Source organism: Larimichthys crocea, chromosome XV (assembly GCF_000972845.2).
Source record: "Larimichthys crocea isolate SSNF chromosome XV, L_crocea_2.0, whole genome shotgun sequence".
Taxonomy (NCBI): Eukaryota; Metazoa; Chordata; class Actinopteri; family Sciaenidae; genus Larimichthys; species Larimichthys crocea.
Genome location: NC_040025.1, coordinates 7308934 through 7328013, shown reverse-complemented (window position 1 = coordinate 7328013; position 19080 = coordinate 7308934). Strand labels below are relative to the sequence as shown.

At 40.3% G+C, this 19080-nt stretch overlaps 1 protein-coding gene across 3 annotated transcripts; it reads left to right on the top strand.

Annotated features, from left to right (window-relative positions):
* The first annotated feature begins 1372 nt into the window (after positions 1 to 1372).
* On the top strand, positions 1373 to 9688 carry gata5 (GATA binding protein 5). Of its 3 annotated transcripts, none has more exons than XM_010748742.3 (7): positions 1373 to 1688; positions 2156 to 2802; positions 5314 to 5483; positions 7361 to 7489; positions 7803 to 7887; positions 8015 to 8142; positions 8493 to 9688. In XM_010748742.3, the coding sequence occupies exons 2-7, from the start codon at positions 2283 to 2285 to the stop codon at positions 8610 to 8612; spliced, it is 1152 nt and encodes a 383-aa protein (XP_010747044.1). In that variant the 5' UTR covers positions 1373 to 1688; positions 2156 to 2282; the 3' UTR covers positions 8613 to 9688. The 3 variants fall into 3 exon arrangements, with proteins under 3 accessions (XP_010747044.1, XP_027144060.1, XP_019110860.1); XM_027288259.1 differs by lacking the exon at positions 1373 to 1688 and adding an exon at positions 1730 to 1760; XM_019255315.2 differs by lacking the exon at positions 1373 to 1688 and adding an exon at positions 1884 to 1984.
* The last annotated feature ends 9392 nt before the right edge of the window (positions 9689 to 19080 follow it).

Here is a 19080-nt window from a genome sequence, read left to right as displayed (position 1 = left end):
ATAGAATCTAAAAATAATAAACAAATGTTTACAATTATAACATTCATTTCTTCTTTCGGCATTAAAGTTTTATTAACACAGGGCCAAACTATCAAGCCATGCTATCATAGGCCATATAATATAATGTGTGTGGTAACGTCATGACTATGATTTTTCATATAATATAAATAATAAGTGAGAAGTTATTTCACATATGTACAGGCAGGTAGACAGACAGACAGACAGACAGACAGACAGACAGACAGCGTCGGTGCTGGAGACTCTTATTACAGACTATAAGACTAGATCTGGTCTGAGCGCGACGCATTGTGTTTTAAAGAGCAGCGTTCATTCTTGTGTATTTCATGATGTCACGGAGTTTTTAATCATTCACTGTGAAATGTTCTGAAAAATGTAAATATGAATTCACATGTAATGAATGCATTGGATTTGCACATTTCAAGACAGGAAAATACAAATGTTTTCATGTGTTGTGTTTTTCATGTTTGAGGCCTTTGCGATCGTTCGCTTCACTTTTTATTTCCTCACATGAAGCTCAACACGGAGTCTCTGCATGAGCAACAATTCAAATCAACAGAAGAGAAGGATGACTGCTCGTAATCCTTCGTGAGGAAATGATCAAACACAGTCATCTTTTTATGATTCATTAAAAACGCATGTGACATCCTTTGATTTGATTTGATTTGATTTGATTTGATTTGATTTGATTTGATTTGATGTGATGTGATCAGCGCTGCTGAATGATGTCCACTTTGATTAGTCAGTGAAAACATGAGCTTATGTTTAGTCATATTTTTAAATCACATTTCTCTCACTATAAAAAAAACTGCATTTGCATGCTGGACTGCATTTTACGGCAACATTAAACTCCCGATGCTTGAAGCGATATTAAATGATTAAATATTAAATCAAGGCGCTACTTTTTTTTTCTTTTTTCTTCAGGCCCAGTTGGATTTTGACAGGACAGATGCGATCACTATAATATCCAGTAATGTTAAAGCTGCATATCATCATCATGATGAATGAAATTAAACTGCTCCGTGAGAGGAAGTCAACAGAATTAAAATATAAAGCCTGCAGAGGGTTTGCTGTTTTCATCTTTCACGTCGTGAAATTAGATTTTTCTTTCTCGTGAATCAAAACCTGTGTTCACGTTTGATTGGTTTTAAAGTTAACCCAGTGTGAACACAGGTAGCTGGTACTTTTGAACCTCTCAGCCCTCAGCTTTGGGCCCTCGCCTCCTCTCTCCGAGACCCAGGGGTCCCTCCTTCCATCCCTCCCTCCCTCCCTCCCTCCTTCCCTCCCCTCTCTCTCCCCACCTAGGCCTACCTCGAAGCGGCGGAGTGCGTCACGTGTTTTTCTCCTATACAAATTTTCCAGTAGGGGAGCGAATAGGAGCACACCCATATCAGCAATTATCAGCGACAGCAACTATCTCCAGATACACGGAGTGAGAGAGAAATACTGCAGTCGTCCTGGACCAAAAACACTTTACTTTCATTTACCTCCGATCGATGCGCGCAACTTTTACGCATTAAAAAGGGAAATACTTGGAGACGCTCCCGGCGCTGCTCCCTCGTCCTCCTGTATCTGTGTGGACTGACAAAGTTTGTCCATTGCGTTCCACTTTTGAGATCTGGACGGCTGAAAGGACCCGGACTGCTTTATCACCCGAGCCTCCTTATCTGGTGAGATAATACACTGAGAGCCCTTGGAACGAACTGGTGTCGCTCCTGAACGCAGCGAGCTCTATTATCAAGGTTTTATGTGATTTGAGTTACTATTGATAGAAAATATATGCATGGCAGATAATGGGACGGAGCTCGCTATCTGTTGCGTTGTTTGATTTTGTTTCCGTTATGGTTATGATTTAATGAGGCGCAGGATGTCTGGGCTCTGTGATAGTCGAGTCTATCTGCAGGGACAGACACGAGCCAGCCTTAATGTCATTTTAATCCATTTCATGTCAGGCACCATGATGCAGGTGAAGTCTGACTGAGTGATGGTTGAACTTTTTATTTTATTTTATTCTTATTATTTAACAATAAAATCTTATTTGTCTGACTGATGATGACAGATGCTTTCAGTCTCTGTGAGACTCCCTTTTTCTGCTCTCACGTTTATTCATATTTCTTTTTTCATATTTCTTCCACAGGTCATTATTTACAGAGAAGTTCTTGTGCAGCTGGTGGAGGAGCCTTCACGCTTGAACAGTTTCACCTCCACGGGACTGAGAGTAGTAAATCATCCATACTCCAAACAGGACGTAAAAAGTTGTGAGAATGTATCAAAGCCTGGGGCTGTCGTCCAACCAGTCTCCTTACTCACATGACACCGGGAATTATATCCACCCGTCGGCCAGCTCTCCAGTCTACGTCCCTACCACCAGAGTCCCTGCCATGCTGCCCACCCTGCCCTACCTGCAGACCTGCGACTCGCCCCATCAGTCTCACGGCCTCGGTGGGCACCATGGCTGGCCCCAGACAGGCACGGACGGCTCTTCATTCACGCCCAGCAGCCCTCACCCTCCACATGGCTTTTCCTACTCGCACAGTCCGCCTGTCAGCAGCAACACCGGCCGGGACGCGGCATATCAGAGCCCGCTGGTTCTTGGGAATGGCGCTCGGGTGGATCAGTACGGAGGCGCGCTGGTGCGCTCGGTCGGAGGCTCCTACTCCAGCCCGTACGCGTACATGAGCCCGGAGATGGCGACGTCCTCCTGGACGCCAGGCCCCTTCGAGAGCGGAGTGATCAGCCTGCAGGGACGGCATGGAGGTCTGTCCGGGAGAAGGTCCAGTCTGGGTAAGCACAGGCCTCAAACCTGACTTCAGTCTACTCACTGACCATAAAGTGAATTTTGATTCCTGAAATTTATGATCATAATTTTGAAAAGAAAGAAGCACAAAGAATTTTATTAGTAATGATATTTCCCTGCTGATCTGTCTCGATCTGTCCCCAAATCAGATTTGTGAGAATTGTAGTTTTATCTGAGCTTTTATTTTGTTTTTTATTTATTTATTTATTTTTACATTTCGAAAATCACATTTGGACGCAGGTTAACAGAGTCTCACCTGAAGGCCTCTCCCACCCAAACACTGTAAATCATAAACTGATGTAACGACTTTCTTCTTCATTTCTTCATTTGCAGCCTCAAAATATCAGAAAAAAAAGGTGAATTATTGAAACCAAACAAAAGCATATTTACATCATCAACATCAGTGTCAAAGTGTCTAAGGGGTCGCAGCCTGGGTGATGTTGTCACGAGGCCGAGATTCAATCAAAGTCTACTAAACAATCACACATTACATTTAGACAATACACATTCTTCACAGAGAGGCTCGCTACAAAAAAATGTTAATTTAATCCCGCAGCAGCGTTCAATACACACGGGCCGTCATCACTTCATCAGCATTCACTCACTCAGCGCGTTTGAAGTCCATGCTGAGAGAACAGGCAGACACATTTATTCTGATCCCAGTTCAGCAGTTTGTGCTTGATGGTTTGTCCCCGACTGTTAATTAAAAACTCTTTTAATTAACACTTTAGACTAATCCGATCTAACCCTGTCCCCCCTCTCGTCTGCTGGCGCTTTAATTATAAGGAGGAATTTCACACGAAAATGTATAAAGCGCCGCTGCTTCATGACGACGTCACATCACTGTAGAATATTTGATGTTAGTTTTTATTCTATATTCAGACAAATTAAAGTTTTTCAATGGTTCTTTAAGGAGCCATGAGTAGGTTTATTTATCACACTGATGGCATTGGCTGCCATGCAAGGTGCCAACTGCTCATCATTTGGTGGCTGATAACATCAGAGCTGCAGCTCATAATTATCTTCATAATAATCTGCAGAATATTTTCTCATTGGTTCGTGTTTTATTCTATAAAACAGCAGAAAAGTAAAAGATTATAAAAATGTGTCATTCTCTCTGACAAACAGCCCAAAACCAGGATGTGTATTATCTGAACATGTTTGATAATGTCAGAGTCAGAAAGAAGAACATTCTGACTTTTTGATGATTATTAAGTCCTCTGATGAAAATAATCGTGGATTTATTTTCTCTTTGGGCTCACTGGCTGAAACTAAATAATCAAATAACAGGTCAAAATAAATACAATAAATATCGAAGATCATAAACTAATGATGTGTGATAATAATGTGTTCTTTGACCACAGGTCGACTTCTTCTTCGTGTCTGTACCTGAATGTTCTCTTCATGTTCTGTTTGATTTAAAAGAAGAACAAGAACCATTTACCCTGAACATTGACTGAAGAGCCATAGAAAAGAGGTTCTTTACGGACCTGGGTCCACAAAGACCTGTACTGAAAACGGTTCCTTAAAGAACCATTTTCATGGTCTAATAAATTATTATTATTATTATTTTTGTGGAACCAAAACTGGTTCTGATGCCATAGAAAACCATTTTCATCATCTTTATTTTCCTCCGTGTACTGTATATTTTTGTTCATTATTATATTATAATTCAAAGTTGGAGCGTCCATTTCTATAATCTCTTATATTCACTGTATTCTACATATCTGACGTTTGCTTGTCTCAAAGCAGCAGCTCAGAATTATTTTTGTTCTTGTGGGAGAAGAAGACACGTCGGGGTCTTCCTCAGGCCCCCCCTTCCGTCTCTCTGTCTCTAAATTGAGGGATTAGGAATTTGGGCAATTAATGCCAGGAGTCCGTCGTGTGTCAGAGCCGTGATTGATGGAAGGGAACCCCTCGATCCTCCGGGCTGATAAGACACCCGCCCTGCGTCACCTCAGACAGACTCCTCCATCAAGTCTGCCTGCCTATTGATTCAGAGGAGGGTTTGATCTCTCTGCGTCACAGTTTAAATTCCTCCTCCAGCTTTTCATCATGCATTGGCCCGTGACCAGAACAGCCCCCACCACCACCCCGTCCACTTCACCCACTCCCCGTTAGTTTGAGAGTTCAGAAGAAAAGCTCGTAAACAGGAATGTTGTTTATCCCAGATCAGGATTTTACATCCTCTGTTAAGAGAAGCAGAAACATTATAAATGGAGAGATGAAATTCGATGACGTCAGAACACTGTGGACTCGGAAATGTTACAAACATATTACAACATCAATAAAAAATTAATAATTCACAGATTGATGGATAGACAGAAGGTTGTGGTGTCATTGTCTCAGATTATTGAATCTGAAGTGAGAATAATAAATAACAATTCTGTATTTATTATAATAAATCACAGATGAATAAATAAAGTGCGGATGGTGGCACACCGGGCTCTCCGTGTATTTGACATGGTGATTAAATTCCTTCTCTGTGTTTTTCTCAGACCTGGTGGACGAAATGTCCACGGAGGGCAGAGAGTGCGTCAACTGCGGCTCCGTGTCCACGCCGCTGTGGCGCAGGGACGGCACCGGACACTACCTGTGCAACGCGTGCGGCCTCTACCACAAGATGAACGGCATCAACAGGCCGCTCATCAAGCCACAGAAACGGCTGGTAAGACACACACACGCACACGCATGCAAGCATGCACACACACGTTGACTCATATGTCGTTAAAGACAGTGTGAATGGTCTCAGAGAGGCGATCAGTAAGTGCTTCCCTTGAATATTTACATTGTGTGTTGCACGAGTCTGTCCGTTATAATTTTACAGATTTTAATTTTTCATTCGAAATATGTGAATAGTTCATGAAACATGACACATGGTTGTCATTTAAATTATAATTTTAATGTTTTAATTAGCCACATTTCAACAACATTAAAATACCGTTTACATGTTAAAGCAATAGTTGCAATAATAATATAATAATAATAATAATAATATAAACATTGTTTTAGGCTGGATTCTTCATCACATTTGGATTCTGTACTTTATAAGCATTATTATTGATTTATTTATTTATTTATTATTATTATTATTATTATTATTATTATTATTATTATTATTATTGCTGTTTCTTTCACCTCCTGACGTCATTAACAGCCTGTCAGAAGAACAGACCAATAAGGACATGTCACGTATCTTTATGTGGATGTGAATTACAGATGCTGCTTTATTACTATGGTATTTATATAAAATGCTAAAGAATTCAAATGAATGTTTTCAAACATAAAACAGAGACATGCAGCAAGTTTTTCTCTGCAGACACAGAAACTGAAGCAGCTCCATGTTGATGTTATTATGGTGATCAATGAAGGGACTTTTTATAAAATCATGCTGCTCGCTTTGTAACACTTTGACTTTCTGCATTTTTTAAAAATGTACTTATTTTTTATTGGAGCGTCAGTCAGCTCTATCTCTTGATAGATGTTATATTTTAAATTTTTAATTGTTTATATTCAGAGAATGCTGTCACCAGAACAAATTTCTTGGTTGGTAAAAAAAACCATTTCTGATTCTGATATTTAATATTCTTCAGGTTTAGTTTTTGTGTTTTCTTTTAAGTCTGTAAATCAAGAACATCCTTCATAATGAATGTTACAGATCAAACCCAACAATAACAACACCAGCACTAAAATCTCAAGTCAAAACTCAAAAATTATATATTTAGACTTTCATAAAACAACCCAGAAATGCCACTGCAGGTTTTCTTTTGACATTTATAGTCTGTTTCCTAAAAGGCAGAAACATGATGATGCATCAGTAATAATACACACTAATACTACAATATGTTACTGATAAGTTCATGTCAACAGCAATACTTCTTTATTTTAATTTGACATTTTGAATGCAGGGCTTTTATTTGTCATGCAGTATGCTTACTTTGTGGTACATTTGGACTCAAGTAAAAGATCTGACTTCTCACATATGCATATTAAACAACATACATCTGTATAAGTCAAATAGCAACTATTATTATACAAATTAACAATGCAAACTCCACTCCATAGTTTTCCTCTAGATGTAACGTATGCTACCACTGAGGTTCATTTGTGACCTGTGGTCAGTGGAAGCAGCAGGTGTCAAGGCTTGTGTATTTCCCAGGAACTTGTCTCTTCAGAGCAGCTGTGGCTGTGAATTGCCCAACAGTCTCGTTCCACCTCTGGGCTGACTTCTCTGTTTTTTATTTGTCTTGCCGTGACCTTGCCCTTGGTTGCTGCCATTTTTAGACAAGGCTCTCCACAACAACGTGACCATGTGCTGCTGTTTGGCACTTTTTGCTCTACCAAGCTAATAGTCAGATCATTGTGTGAGAAAAAAAAAGATTATGTTTATGTTGTCTTTAAAGGCGATTATCACAGTTTCTACACGGCAGGCGAGGCATGTGGACACGTGGAGATTTCACCACATGCTGCCATCCTGCAATTAATTCCAAAAGTCAACAACTGTTTCTCACTCAGATGTCTTTTTTCTCCCCTCTTCACTTGCAGCAGACCACATCTCGCCGGGCCGGCCTTTGCTGCACTAACTGCCACACCAGCACCACCACTCTGTGGAGACGCAACGCCGAGGGAGAGCCTGTGTGTAACGCCTGTGGCCTTTACATGAAGCTGCACGGGGTAGGTCACGGGCTACACTTACTTAAATCACGACTCATTCTGAACCTTTCTATTGATTTATTTGGCCTATAATGTGTACTATTCACCCTGAGTCCTCTAACCTGTGTGTAAAACAGCTCCTCCGTTTCTGCTACAGTAGGGAGAAGTTCATTATTTGCACAGTGGAAAATCTCTCCAAGGGCATTGTGGTCATTGTTATCAGAGCGGCTGTGTGGGAAGGGAGCCTGTGTGGGTTGTCATGACTCCATGGCCTCTGGTGTATCAGGAGCTGGGAGGTGGACTTAACTAATGTGTGTTGCTCTACTCCCTCCAGGTGCCCAGACCTCTGGCCATGAAGAAAGAGAGCATTCAGACGAGGAAGCGCAAACCTAAGATGCCCAAGAATAAAACATCCACAGGTAGGATGATCAGGATCGTTATTTAATTTGACTGATTGAATGACTTGTTTGAATAAAATAAAATATTTTTTAAAAAGTGTTCTTTTTCAATCTGATAACTAACTTGACCATCCTGTGAATTCTTTAGGGTCCACCACCTCTGACACCAGCTCCCCAACCTCCCTCTCAGTCTCAGAGCACGCCTCCACCATTAAGAGTGAACCCAACATGGCACCTTCACCCTATGCTGGACAGACCGTCACATCTGCCACTCAGGTAAACCTCCTCTCCATACAGATGCAGATATGTTCTCTATAGTATGTGGGAAACAAACACTTCACTGCGTCATCCATCCAAATTCTGTCTTGCACACGGCTTAGTCACATCAGAGAAAGACAGAAATCCATTTAGGTGTCTTGGCAAAACATTTGGTACTAGAAGCTTACTACTATTCACTAGTAGTGCCAGTCAGTGTATACTCTGACAGAGGTTAAATACACTAATAAGCTACAATAGCGTCCTCCATTTTGGACTTTCCAGCTCTGTGTCAGAGCAGTAGTTACTCCTAATGATTGAAATTAGACTTTTATGTGTAACTTATGTGTATGTCTCTTTTCTCCTTGCAGACAGCGTCTCAGTTAGACAGCATAGCATCAGGACATGTGGACATTAAATATGAGGATTATCCCTTTACTCCAACCTCCATGCCCTCACAGAACTCGTGGTGTGCTCTTTCTCAAGCATGAGCAGCCTCGACCAGCGTGAACTGCCACACTGACACCACACAGTTTCGCTTTGGCGTCATCATGGAGGCCATCTATCCTCCCTACCTTTCTGGATCTGTGGAGTAACACTGCACAAGCACTGAACTGGGGCTTTTGCAGAAATCTGTAACTGACTCAAATAAGCTCGCCGGACCATACTTTATCTTAACAAGGACACAAGGTACCCGGACTGCAGTTTTACAAAAGGATGGCTATAATCCGCAGAACATCGATAGCCAGAGCAAAGAACACACCTGAACCAGCTCAACACACTGACGCTGGCTCTCCTGAACTCACATCCAACAAACCACAGTGGAACAAACAAGAGCTACCTAAATACAACAATGCAAAGACAATCAAAGTGGGATGTATAAAGATATGGATATAATAACCCTCTTTTATAGCTGATTAGTTTCATTATCATTTTGTTTCTGTCACTGGTGTGTGTGTCGATATCATCCTCACTGCCTTCTGTGGTGTTTTCAAGAACACACTTTCGACGTATTGTTGTCATCTCAGAGAAAAAAGAAAAAAAAACTTTTTTTTTTTATGGCTGTTGAACATGTCTCATTACCAACGCGTAGATGATTAACTTTTATAGGCACATTATTTATGTTGAGATAAGGACAGTTAAAAGTCATGGTGGACACTAAAAGCAGTTACAGCTCACTGCTGTGCTGTGGTGTGTCTAAGCGACAACGTTTGGATGATAGAAATGATTTGTTTTAACAAGATACAGCAGATATAAACTGTGTGCTGTACAGTTCATTTGAAAAATCAGGACCAGTTGTTTTAATTCTGACGTCATGACTACATATCAGAAGTTTATCATTTTCAATATTTGACCTTAATGAAAGTGCAATGACTCAATTTCCATTTCCAAAAACAAAAAGAGTGTGAAATTATTCTAAACATAATAATCTAAATTTATTTGTGTCTGTAATTTGTCAATATGTAAGGGACTCTATTGTTCTGATGTTGAAGGAACTCGCTCTCTGTTTCCTCTCTTTTTCGATGCTCTTTGGAATCTGTCAAGGTTAATAAACTGATTCACGTTTCATTCTTTTGACTGTTTGTCTGGTTTCCGAGTGAATCTCACAAATGTCTGCGGTGCACTTGATCTCATTCCTCCTGTTCAGGGACACGTTTTCATGTCAGGGCAGACGTACACTTTGTCTGACATTTATCACAGCCAGATGTGTTGTAACCCTCCATCAGCACCACCCAAATGTCTTCTTAACACGATGTTAATAACACTGTAAAATAGAACTATATTGTTGCTGTTTAGGATGGTGTGTATTTGTACCAGACCAGAGGTGTTAAAACTCATTTCACTTCGACATTATAGATCCTCTGAATTGTTTCTTTTCTATTTGTGTAAAGATCCTGAAAATGTCACAATTAATGAATCCATTTACAAAACAGATGATAAATCTATAACATGAGTGAAATAACAATATGTCTCGGGGGTGTCCTGGTATCTCAACAGGTAGAGCATGTGTCCCACGTACGTATGGCTGAGTCTGTCACGGCTAAAACAATGGCTTGAACCCAAATGCATGACTCTGGAAAGAAAGTGAAAAATAAACAAATCTTTTATTATAAAAGTACAGTACAACAGAAAATCACTCACAGGGAGGAAAATACTAAATACGAAAACAAGTAAGATAAGAAAACAAAAACCACTCGAGAGGGAAAACCTATTAACAAAATCAAGGAAAAAGATAACGAACGAAAAACCACTCTTACGAGGGAAAAATCTATGAAATGCAAAGGCTAGACAAAGAAACAAAGAAGCAAAATACAAAACCTGACAAGACACGAGCACAAGAAAAGAACTTTGACAAGGCTGTGGTAAATAGCTGGTTCTCTGTCACAAAGGACAAGATGAACTGGCAACAGACAAAGGGAGACGCAGACAATATATACACATGGAGGTAATGGGGAACAGGTGGACACAATGAAGAATCAGGGAAGACAATCAGACCGTTGACACATGAGGAAGAGCAAGTGACCTGAAACGAGAGGAGAGTTACCTTTCAAAATAAAACAGGAAATGACAAGACGACATTGACACAAGACAACCTAAACATGGCCAACTTTCTTAGTCCTGACAGAGTCCTTTGCTGCATCTTTTACCTCTCACTTCCTGCTTTCCTGTCTGTCTTTGACTGTCCAATCAAATAAAGGTTAAAAAAAACAGTGAATAAATCAAAAATAGCAGTGCATCTGATTAAAAAAGTTTGAATTAATGAAGGCTCTGCAATGTCCACACTCTGCAAAGTCATCCACTAGGACTGGGGTTGGTGCATCCAGTTGGACCCTTTGGCGTGACGGTTCAGGTTCACGTCAGGTTCATTTGTTTCATCTCCATCTCTTACTTTTAGCTTTGAACTATTTTTCACCTATCTTTTATTTGATTTTAGTTCACAAGTTTTAACACAATTAAACGCAACATGCGATGAGCAGCGACTGAGGTCAATGCTTGTTCTCTATTTCAGTATTGCATCCATTTACGACTGTTGATTTTTTAAAAACACATTCATCTTGTTGTCTTCCATGTACACCCTGCACTGCTGAAGACATAAATATAATGAAACAAAGGATTCTAAAAATTTTTAAATCTGTTAGATTTTGTGTTTTCTGATCCAGATCCCTGCACTGCGTTGTCTGCGGGACATTTCTCAAAAGATGTTTGTGCATTTCCAAAGATATATTTATACATACAAAGCTCTTCATGGTCAGGCACCATCATATCTAAAAGCTCATAGTACCTTACTATCCCTCTAGAACACTGCGCTCTCAGGATGCTGGGTTCCTTGTGGTTCCTATAGTTTCCAAAAGTAGATTGGGAGCCAGAGCTTTCAGGAATCAAGCTCCTCTTCTGTGGAACGAACTACCATTCTGGGTTCGGGAGGCAGACACGGCCTCTCTGTCTCTGTCTGTCTCTTTCAGGGTTATGCCTAGTCAGGCACGGTATTGGTTGAAGATGCAGTCACATCTCCCTTTACTGAAAACTCTCTCTCTCATCCAGCAGGTTCTCATGGATCGTGGCTGCTACTGTGGTCCTGCATGACGTCCACTACATATATTATTACTGTCATCACTGTTTTTATCATTCATTGTAATTGATTGTCATTTTATCAGTCATTGTAATTGTACAATAAATCTGTATATTGCACGTCTGTCCGTCCTGGGAGAGGGGTCCCTCCTCTGTGGCTCTTCCTGAGGTTTCTTCCACCTTTTTTCCCTGTTAAAGGTTTTTTGTGGGCAAGTTTTTCCTCACTCGAACCGAGGGTCTAAGGACAGAGGGTGTCACTCCCTGTACAGATTGTAAAGCCCTCAGAGGCAAATGTACTTTGTGACTTTTGGCTATACAAATAAAATCTGATTTGATTTGATTTGATATATTTGCCCATGCCGAATTTAAGCTCTAGCGCACACAGTCATTTATATGTGTGTGTATGTGTGTGTGTGCAAGGAGGGTGTGTTCCCCTGTCAGTTGCTTAAGCTGACAGTGTCGACCAAAGGTTGTGTTCCAACTCTGCTTTATGGCGAGCATGTCCGAGTTGGCCGCACTGTCGAGGAAAATACAGGCCTGTCAGCAACAAGGCTGCTGCTTTACTGCCGCCACGGCGACATCCAGGCACCGGTGCACCAACAACACATGCCCAGCTTTATGACTGTTGGCCAAGATGCTATTGCCTTATCTGTTGCTGGGAGAGGCCTGCTGCGGTGCGATGTGAACACAGAGACACATGAATTCTCAGTCTGGAAGGGAGGAAAAATATAGTGGGTGCAAGAAATGAATAGTGGCAGGATGAGATGGGAGCAGAAAGTGCTGAATAAAATGTTTCAACATGCCTATATACTGGGATTATATACTGAAAGAGAACATTTAAAGTGAAGCTGAGAAATGTTGGTGAAAAGGAACTCATCTGCTTCATGCTAACTTATTTGAAATAAACGAATGCTTCCTTTTGATTGGTTTTTGATGTTTGAAGCTGTTAGCAGCTCGACTTAGCTCCAAATCAACTATGTTAAATCACAAGAGCCAATCAGCAGTCAGTGGATCAGTGTGATAAAACCATTATTTTAATTTTAAAGTGTGTGTGGAAACATTTCATTCATTGTCAAGTCGTTGTTATCATGCCTTTCCACATGTGCTGCCCTTTTTATTTTATTCACCCCTCCCACCATTTAAAGGTCACATATTATACAGATTATATTGTGCTCTTCCCTTTGCATATATTTATATCTTATATATGTCCCTGGTGTATCTTGAGGCCTCCAAAATATTTTTTTTATATAATTGTGTATTAGCTCATGAAAACAGACTGTTTGGGAGATAAATGGTTTTCACAGAACAGTAGTGATGCCAAACCTTTTCTGTTTATAATAGACTCTGGCGGTAAACTAGTTCAGCTGCTATGACAACATGAACATCAAGATTATGAGAAGTCTCTGTTGTGTTCTCATAATCGTGATGATTCAGGACAAGTTCCTGCAGAAGAGAGACACTTGAGCCACAGAACTTTCAAATCAAATCAATTCAAATTTTTTTTGTATAGCCCCAAGTCACAAAGTATATTTACCTCTGAGGGCTTTACAATCTGTACAGGGAGTGACACCCTCTGTCCTTAGACCCTCGGTTCGAGTGAGGACAAACTTGCCCACAAAAATCCTTTAACAGGAAAGAAAGGTGGAAGAAACCTCAGGAAAGGATCCATCTCCCAGGACGGACAGACGTGCAATAGATGTCACGTGTACAGAACAAATCAACACAAACATACTGTACAATAACAATGAATGATAAAATGATTACAGTAGCAGATATAGTAGCAATAATGACTGTAATAATATGTGTAGTGGACGTCGTGCAGGACCAGGGAGGGAGAGATGAAGTCTAGTCCTATAGCAGCATAACTAAGGGATGACCTGAGCCAGCCCTAACTATAAGCTCTATCAAGAAGGAAAGTCTTAAGTCTACTCTTAAAAGTGATGACCGTGTCTGCCTCCTGAACCCAGAATGGTAGTTTGTTCCACAGAAGAGGAGCTTGACACTGACAACTTTTCTGACACTTTCCTACAAACCAAAGTTTAGTTTGTATATTTACTAACCAGTTCCCTTAAATTAAGGCAACTCTATGAAACCAATCAGAAAAATCCATATTACAGAAATCAACCATCGTCTAAATGATCTTGTCGGGAGTTTTTCCTCATGGAGGTGGTGAAGTGAACTTCCTGCACAACTGTCCAGCTAGCATATTGTACATATGTCCATATGTTTTTTAGTGACTTTTAATGGTTTTTAATCATATTTTTTTTTATTTTCAACGTATTTTTTATTCTTGTACTATATTAATTGCTATGTGCCCATAAAACAAGGCAAATTTCTCTATGTGAAAAGGTACTGTGATTTTTTAAAAAAACTACTCTGATCTGCTGTGCTAAACCTAACATGAACTAATCCTTAACGTACAGCTCATTCTCACTGACATTGTCACACGTGTCTCGTGAATGAACTGGTTGATAGTAAACAGTTGAGGTGCAGTCATATCTTCAGTCATGACTGCCCTGTCAGCCTCACAGACAGCCGTCCACCACTGCAGCCATGAATTCACACTCTGCCCCTCTGCAGTACAGTATCTCTGCCCAACTGCTTTTCCTGCTATACACACATGTAATTTACTATTGTTAGGTTAAGCAGGCTTATACATTCATTTTAAATGACAGTCAGTGCTGATAAAGAAACCTTGGATTTGATTTAGACCTGAGCATCATGGCTGGGGTCAGACCTGTGTCAAGGCCACGAAGACGCCTCTGTTACAGTTTTTGAGTTTGGGTTCTTAGAGCTATGTGGACCCTGACCCGTCCTTCAAGAGAGAGGTTTCTCCTTCACCGTGTGTGTGTGTGTTTTTGTAATAGAAAGAGAGATTCAGCTCCTAAGGGCCCTACATTTCCCCTTCCTTCATGTTCTCCGCAGCATTCTGTCTTCCTGGACGGCTCTATGACAGGCAAATGTGTCAGTGTATGTGTATGCGTGCAGTGTTATAGCTCAATTCCTGGACAGACATGGGGGGAAAGGGCCACTGTCCAGCAATAATACGAGCGACCGATAGTGAGAAATGGCTTTTTTCTTCTTTGTCTACAGCTGCAGACAGTCTTTCCCAGAGCTCTGCTCCTTGACTGTTCCATTCAATTAAACAGGATATTCTCTTCTGTATACCGTGGTCCTTGTAGAGTTACTGCCTTTTGTGTGTGTGTGAGAGAAAGAGAGAGAGAGAGAGAGAGAGAGAGAGAGACTGCGAGGGAGTGAATATGCTGTTGGAGAGTCACACACATTTATTCAACTAATTTTCAGCCTTTAAATCAAAACTTCCGCCAGCTGTCTGCTCAGTGATTTGTCCTGCAGGTCCTATTCTTCACTCTGCGTGACAGGAACAGAACTGTGTGTGTGTGTGTGTGTGTGTGTGTGTGTGTGTGTGTGTGTGTGTGTGTGCGTGTGTGTGTGTGTGTATTATTAAAGAGTAAATAAATCAGATTTAGAAACTGTTGCTAAGTGATATAAAGGCAGTATCACACATATGTATATATAATGGCTGCAACACTTGGAAGGTAACGCATCCAGTGATACTTAACGACTGGGCCATGGCCCGGTATCCATCCCTACAGTGATCATGCAAAGATGTCATCTGACCAGAACCATTTATTAACCATCATCTACCCCTAATTTACTCCCACCACCCGCTCCACCACAGGCTGGCCAGCATCAGGGACAGCAATGGAAATGTAGTTCAGCTTCCTCCTGTTCCTCCAGTTCATATGACAAACTATTTTCCCATTTACACAACATGGAGCAACGTCATCATTCATTTGGACACTAATGTGACTTGCTAATGAAATAATGAGCTCACTTAAAATTTCATTTTATTCAAGTTTGTTTTTTAAATTTTGAGTTGTCTTATTAACTGTGTGTGTTTGCAAAGGGGATCCAGGTTATTATTGTAAGCATGCAAAGTGAAACACTTATAAAGAGTGGTAGAAACAGACTTGCATAGTGCAGTAAACATAAAGTCCTTACATTTACAAGATATTTGTCGAGCATCATTGTTACAAACTGTCATCTGCTTCAGCTGTGTATGATACAACACACACACTGTGTGGAGGCTGGCTGTGTGTCAGTGATTAGTTTCACCTCAGGAAGCCCATTCTGTTGTGATTTACTGTTCCGTTCACTGATTAGCTGGTTTGCTAAGGCACATCTGTTTCTATGAAACACCAACATTCAACATTCATGACTGAATATTAACTCATTATTTTAAATGGAGGGGGTCATTAGAGCTCGCAACTCCAAACTGAGCTGATTTTGACATGCTAATATGAATGGATAACTACAACTATGTAGAAGGTTGAATGAAGATAATAATGCATGGAAGAACACGTCATCAGCAGTCTAAAGTTCACAGAACACGCAGGGCAAAGGTCGTAATACAACAAGGGCTCCATAAACCAAAGTACATCTTACCTGGGGGGACGGGCGAAAACACACACACACACACACACACACACACACACACACACACACTAACACACACACACACACACACACACATACACACACACACAGGAACACGCACACACATCTCTATCTCAATTCAGCAGGTCCTAAACACCAACCTATACTTCTACACATTTATGAAGAGGTTATATTATCCTGTAACTATGAACATATGATTTCTACAGTCCATGAATAGTTGGTCATCAATGCCAATCTCCTTTTTAGAAATGTAATCAAGATGAATATAATACCAAAGTTTTAATATCTAAAAAGGTCAAGGTCGAGACTATCACTTCTTTACCTACACAATTAATGTGTAGGTAATGTGTAGGTACTTTGTTTTCAGGCTTTTCGCCAATATGGGGAAATAATAGCTTTTCTCTTAGCAAAAAAGACTTTAGGTCTTTAAAATGTGGGCTGTTAGGTTAGGGATCTATATAAGGAGAACAACCTTAGAAATGAATATGATATACTTTGGACACAGTTCTTTAAATATTTATAGTTAAGAAGTTTTGTTTATGTACAGACGCACTCCTATATACAACCCCCTTTGTCCACATTGGAAAACCTACCAGTGAATAATTGTAGTGGCAAAGGTCACATATCCTTACTCTATAATATACTGGTGAAAAATCATAAAGAAAACTCAGTCTGATTCAATACAATTGGATTATGAGATAAGACAAATCCAAAAATCCATGTGTTAAATGCAGTGTAATACCAATGTGGCACCTTATTTCACTGCCTGTGGGACTGTCTTCAAATACCAAAGTTCTGGAATGAAGTTATAAAATGCATTCCTCAAATGACTTTGAACTATCTGAACTATCATCATGCCTTGTCCTTGAAAAGTTTACACACACAATGAAAAAGAAATCAGCCAAATTCAATGAGGTCTGGAATCCCTTTCTTGCATTCTTGGGGAACTGTGAAGTTGAGGAAACTTTGGAAACTTGAAGGTGACATGTCCCTAACTGACGATACCTTGACCATGTGATGCTAAGCTGTGTATGATTATGTAATGTCGTTACCCAGTTTTGTTTTGTTTTGTCTTTTTCTTTTAATATTTATTCTCCTTGGGGGTTGAGGGGAGCAGATTCTTTCATAGTTTGACTACTGTATGTTTTGTTAATTGTATCAAAATGTTAAAACTCAATAAAGTTACACTAAAACTGATATTAGAATAAAGGAATTGATAAGAAGTACAAGAACAATGACAAGTGAATGGCATCAGCTCTTTACAGTAGATATCTGTGTCATCATTTGTTGGTTATAAAGTTTAGAGGAGTTATAAAGTTTTGAAGGATGAAAAACAATGTGACTCTCTTTGGGATCTGTTGGCTGCCATGTACTGTCGCTCTCGTCTGCTTTGGAGGTGTCTGATTTGTCACCATTGTTCTGCTCCTCTCTAAACTGAGCTGAGCATTGTTCTTCAGCATGCTCCTCATTCCTCACCTGTCTGTCTCTCCCTCCCACTCATTCACCTTACACTAACCTAAACTGACACACTCCAGGAATTTAATTTGGGCTCAATGCTCAATGGATGCTCTAATAAGCCATCTGTAACAGAACTTACCTGTCAGCTATTATTCATATTATTAATTATGCGTAACTTTACACCATATTTTCATTTGATCAGGTGAAAAAATCTCCCCCTGTATAGTTGTCATGAACGGTTAGGCTATTAGCAAAAACGTTGACTCAGCTCAGTGATCCAGTAATTAAATACTTGCAAAACATTTCTGGTGGATTGGAGGGTTGGAAGTGGATTCAATCTAAATGCATGTGGCAATCGTGTGGCAAAGAGATTCCAGAACAGAAATACCAAAAGAAGATCTAATATTGATCTTGAATGAAGTGACTTTTTGAAAGAAACTCTGTTCTTGTCATACAGTTTGTTCATATCCATGGTTAAATGACACATGATATATACATGTATGCACGTGTTTGTAAGGGCAAGTTCCTCGAAAGAACACGTAAATATAGACCAGAACTAGGAACTCTTCTATTGAACTGGATAACTAAGACAAAGTTTCATAAGGTCAATTGTAAGGAAAGCCAAACACTAACTATACAGTCTGGCCAAACCTACATAACTCAATAGCCCCACCCAGACAAGCTAATACAAGAGCAGCAGGTTATTTGAGGGCCACAGTGAACCCATTTTAGCTATACATGCTTCATTCATACTTTTATCTTGAGTCAACAATACTCACCCTGTACAACACTAATACTGCATAGACCCAGAAAGAGAGCGAGATTACATACTGGTAAATGTTTCATGGTGTGTCAGATGACCGTGTTCCTTGAATATTTCTGTGGCAAAAGAAAGACTCTTACAGCACAGGCAGACACGTACGTGTATTTATTTTCCCTGAGCAAAGACCATGAATCACGCAAACTGCTGATATTATTAGCTCTTAAGCCAGGCTGCGTCTATTCACAGACTTATTCTTCCATTTTTAGGAAGAAAAACAGCAGAAGACAACAACTGGAGAGGCCAAGCGAGGCCCAAAATAAGACAGAAAACAACGGGGTGATGGATTACACGGAGACACCCGAGAACGATGACTTCCGTGACCGTGAGTTTGATTGTTTCCTTGAAAAAAAAAAAAAGGTTACAGGAAGGGGCAAGGAAAGGGGGTGAGGGGTGGGGGGAAATCTACAAACCTTCCTCCATTGTTTACTTACAGCATATTCATGCTCCCATACTGTATGTTGTTATCCACATGAATGATAATGTGACTACTTTAGTCTCCACTCAGTCCCACACAGCTGATTTATCTCCCGTAGAAACATCTGCCTCACACCTACAACCATAGCTCTGCAGCACCCTATAGCACTTCATCGCACTCCATTGCACAAACCAGCCCCTAACAGTAATAACAA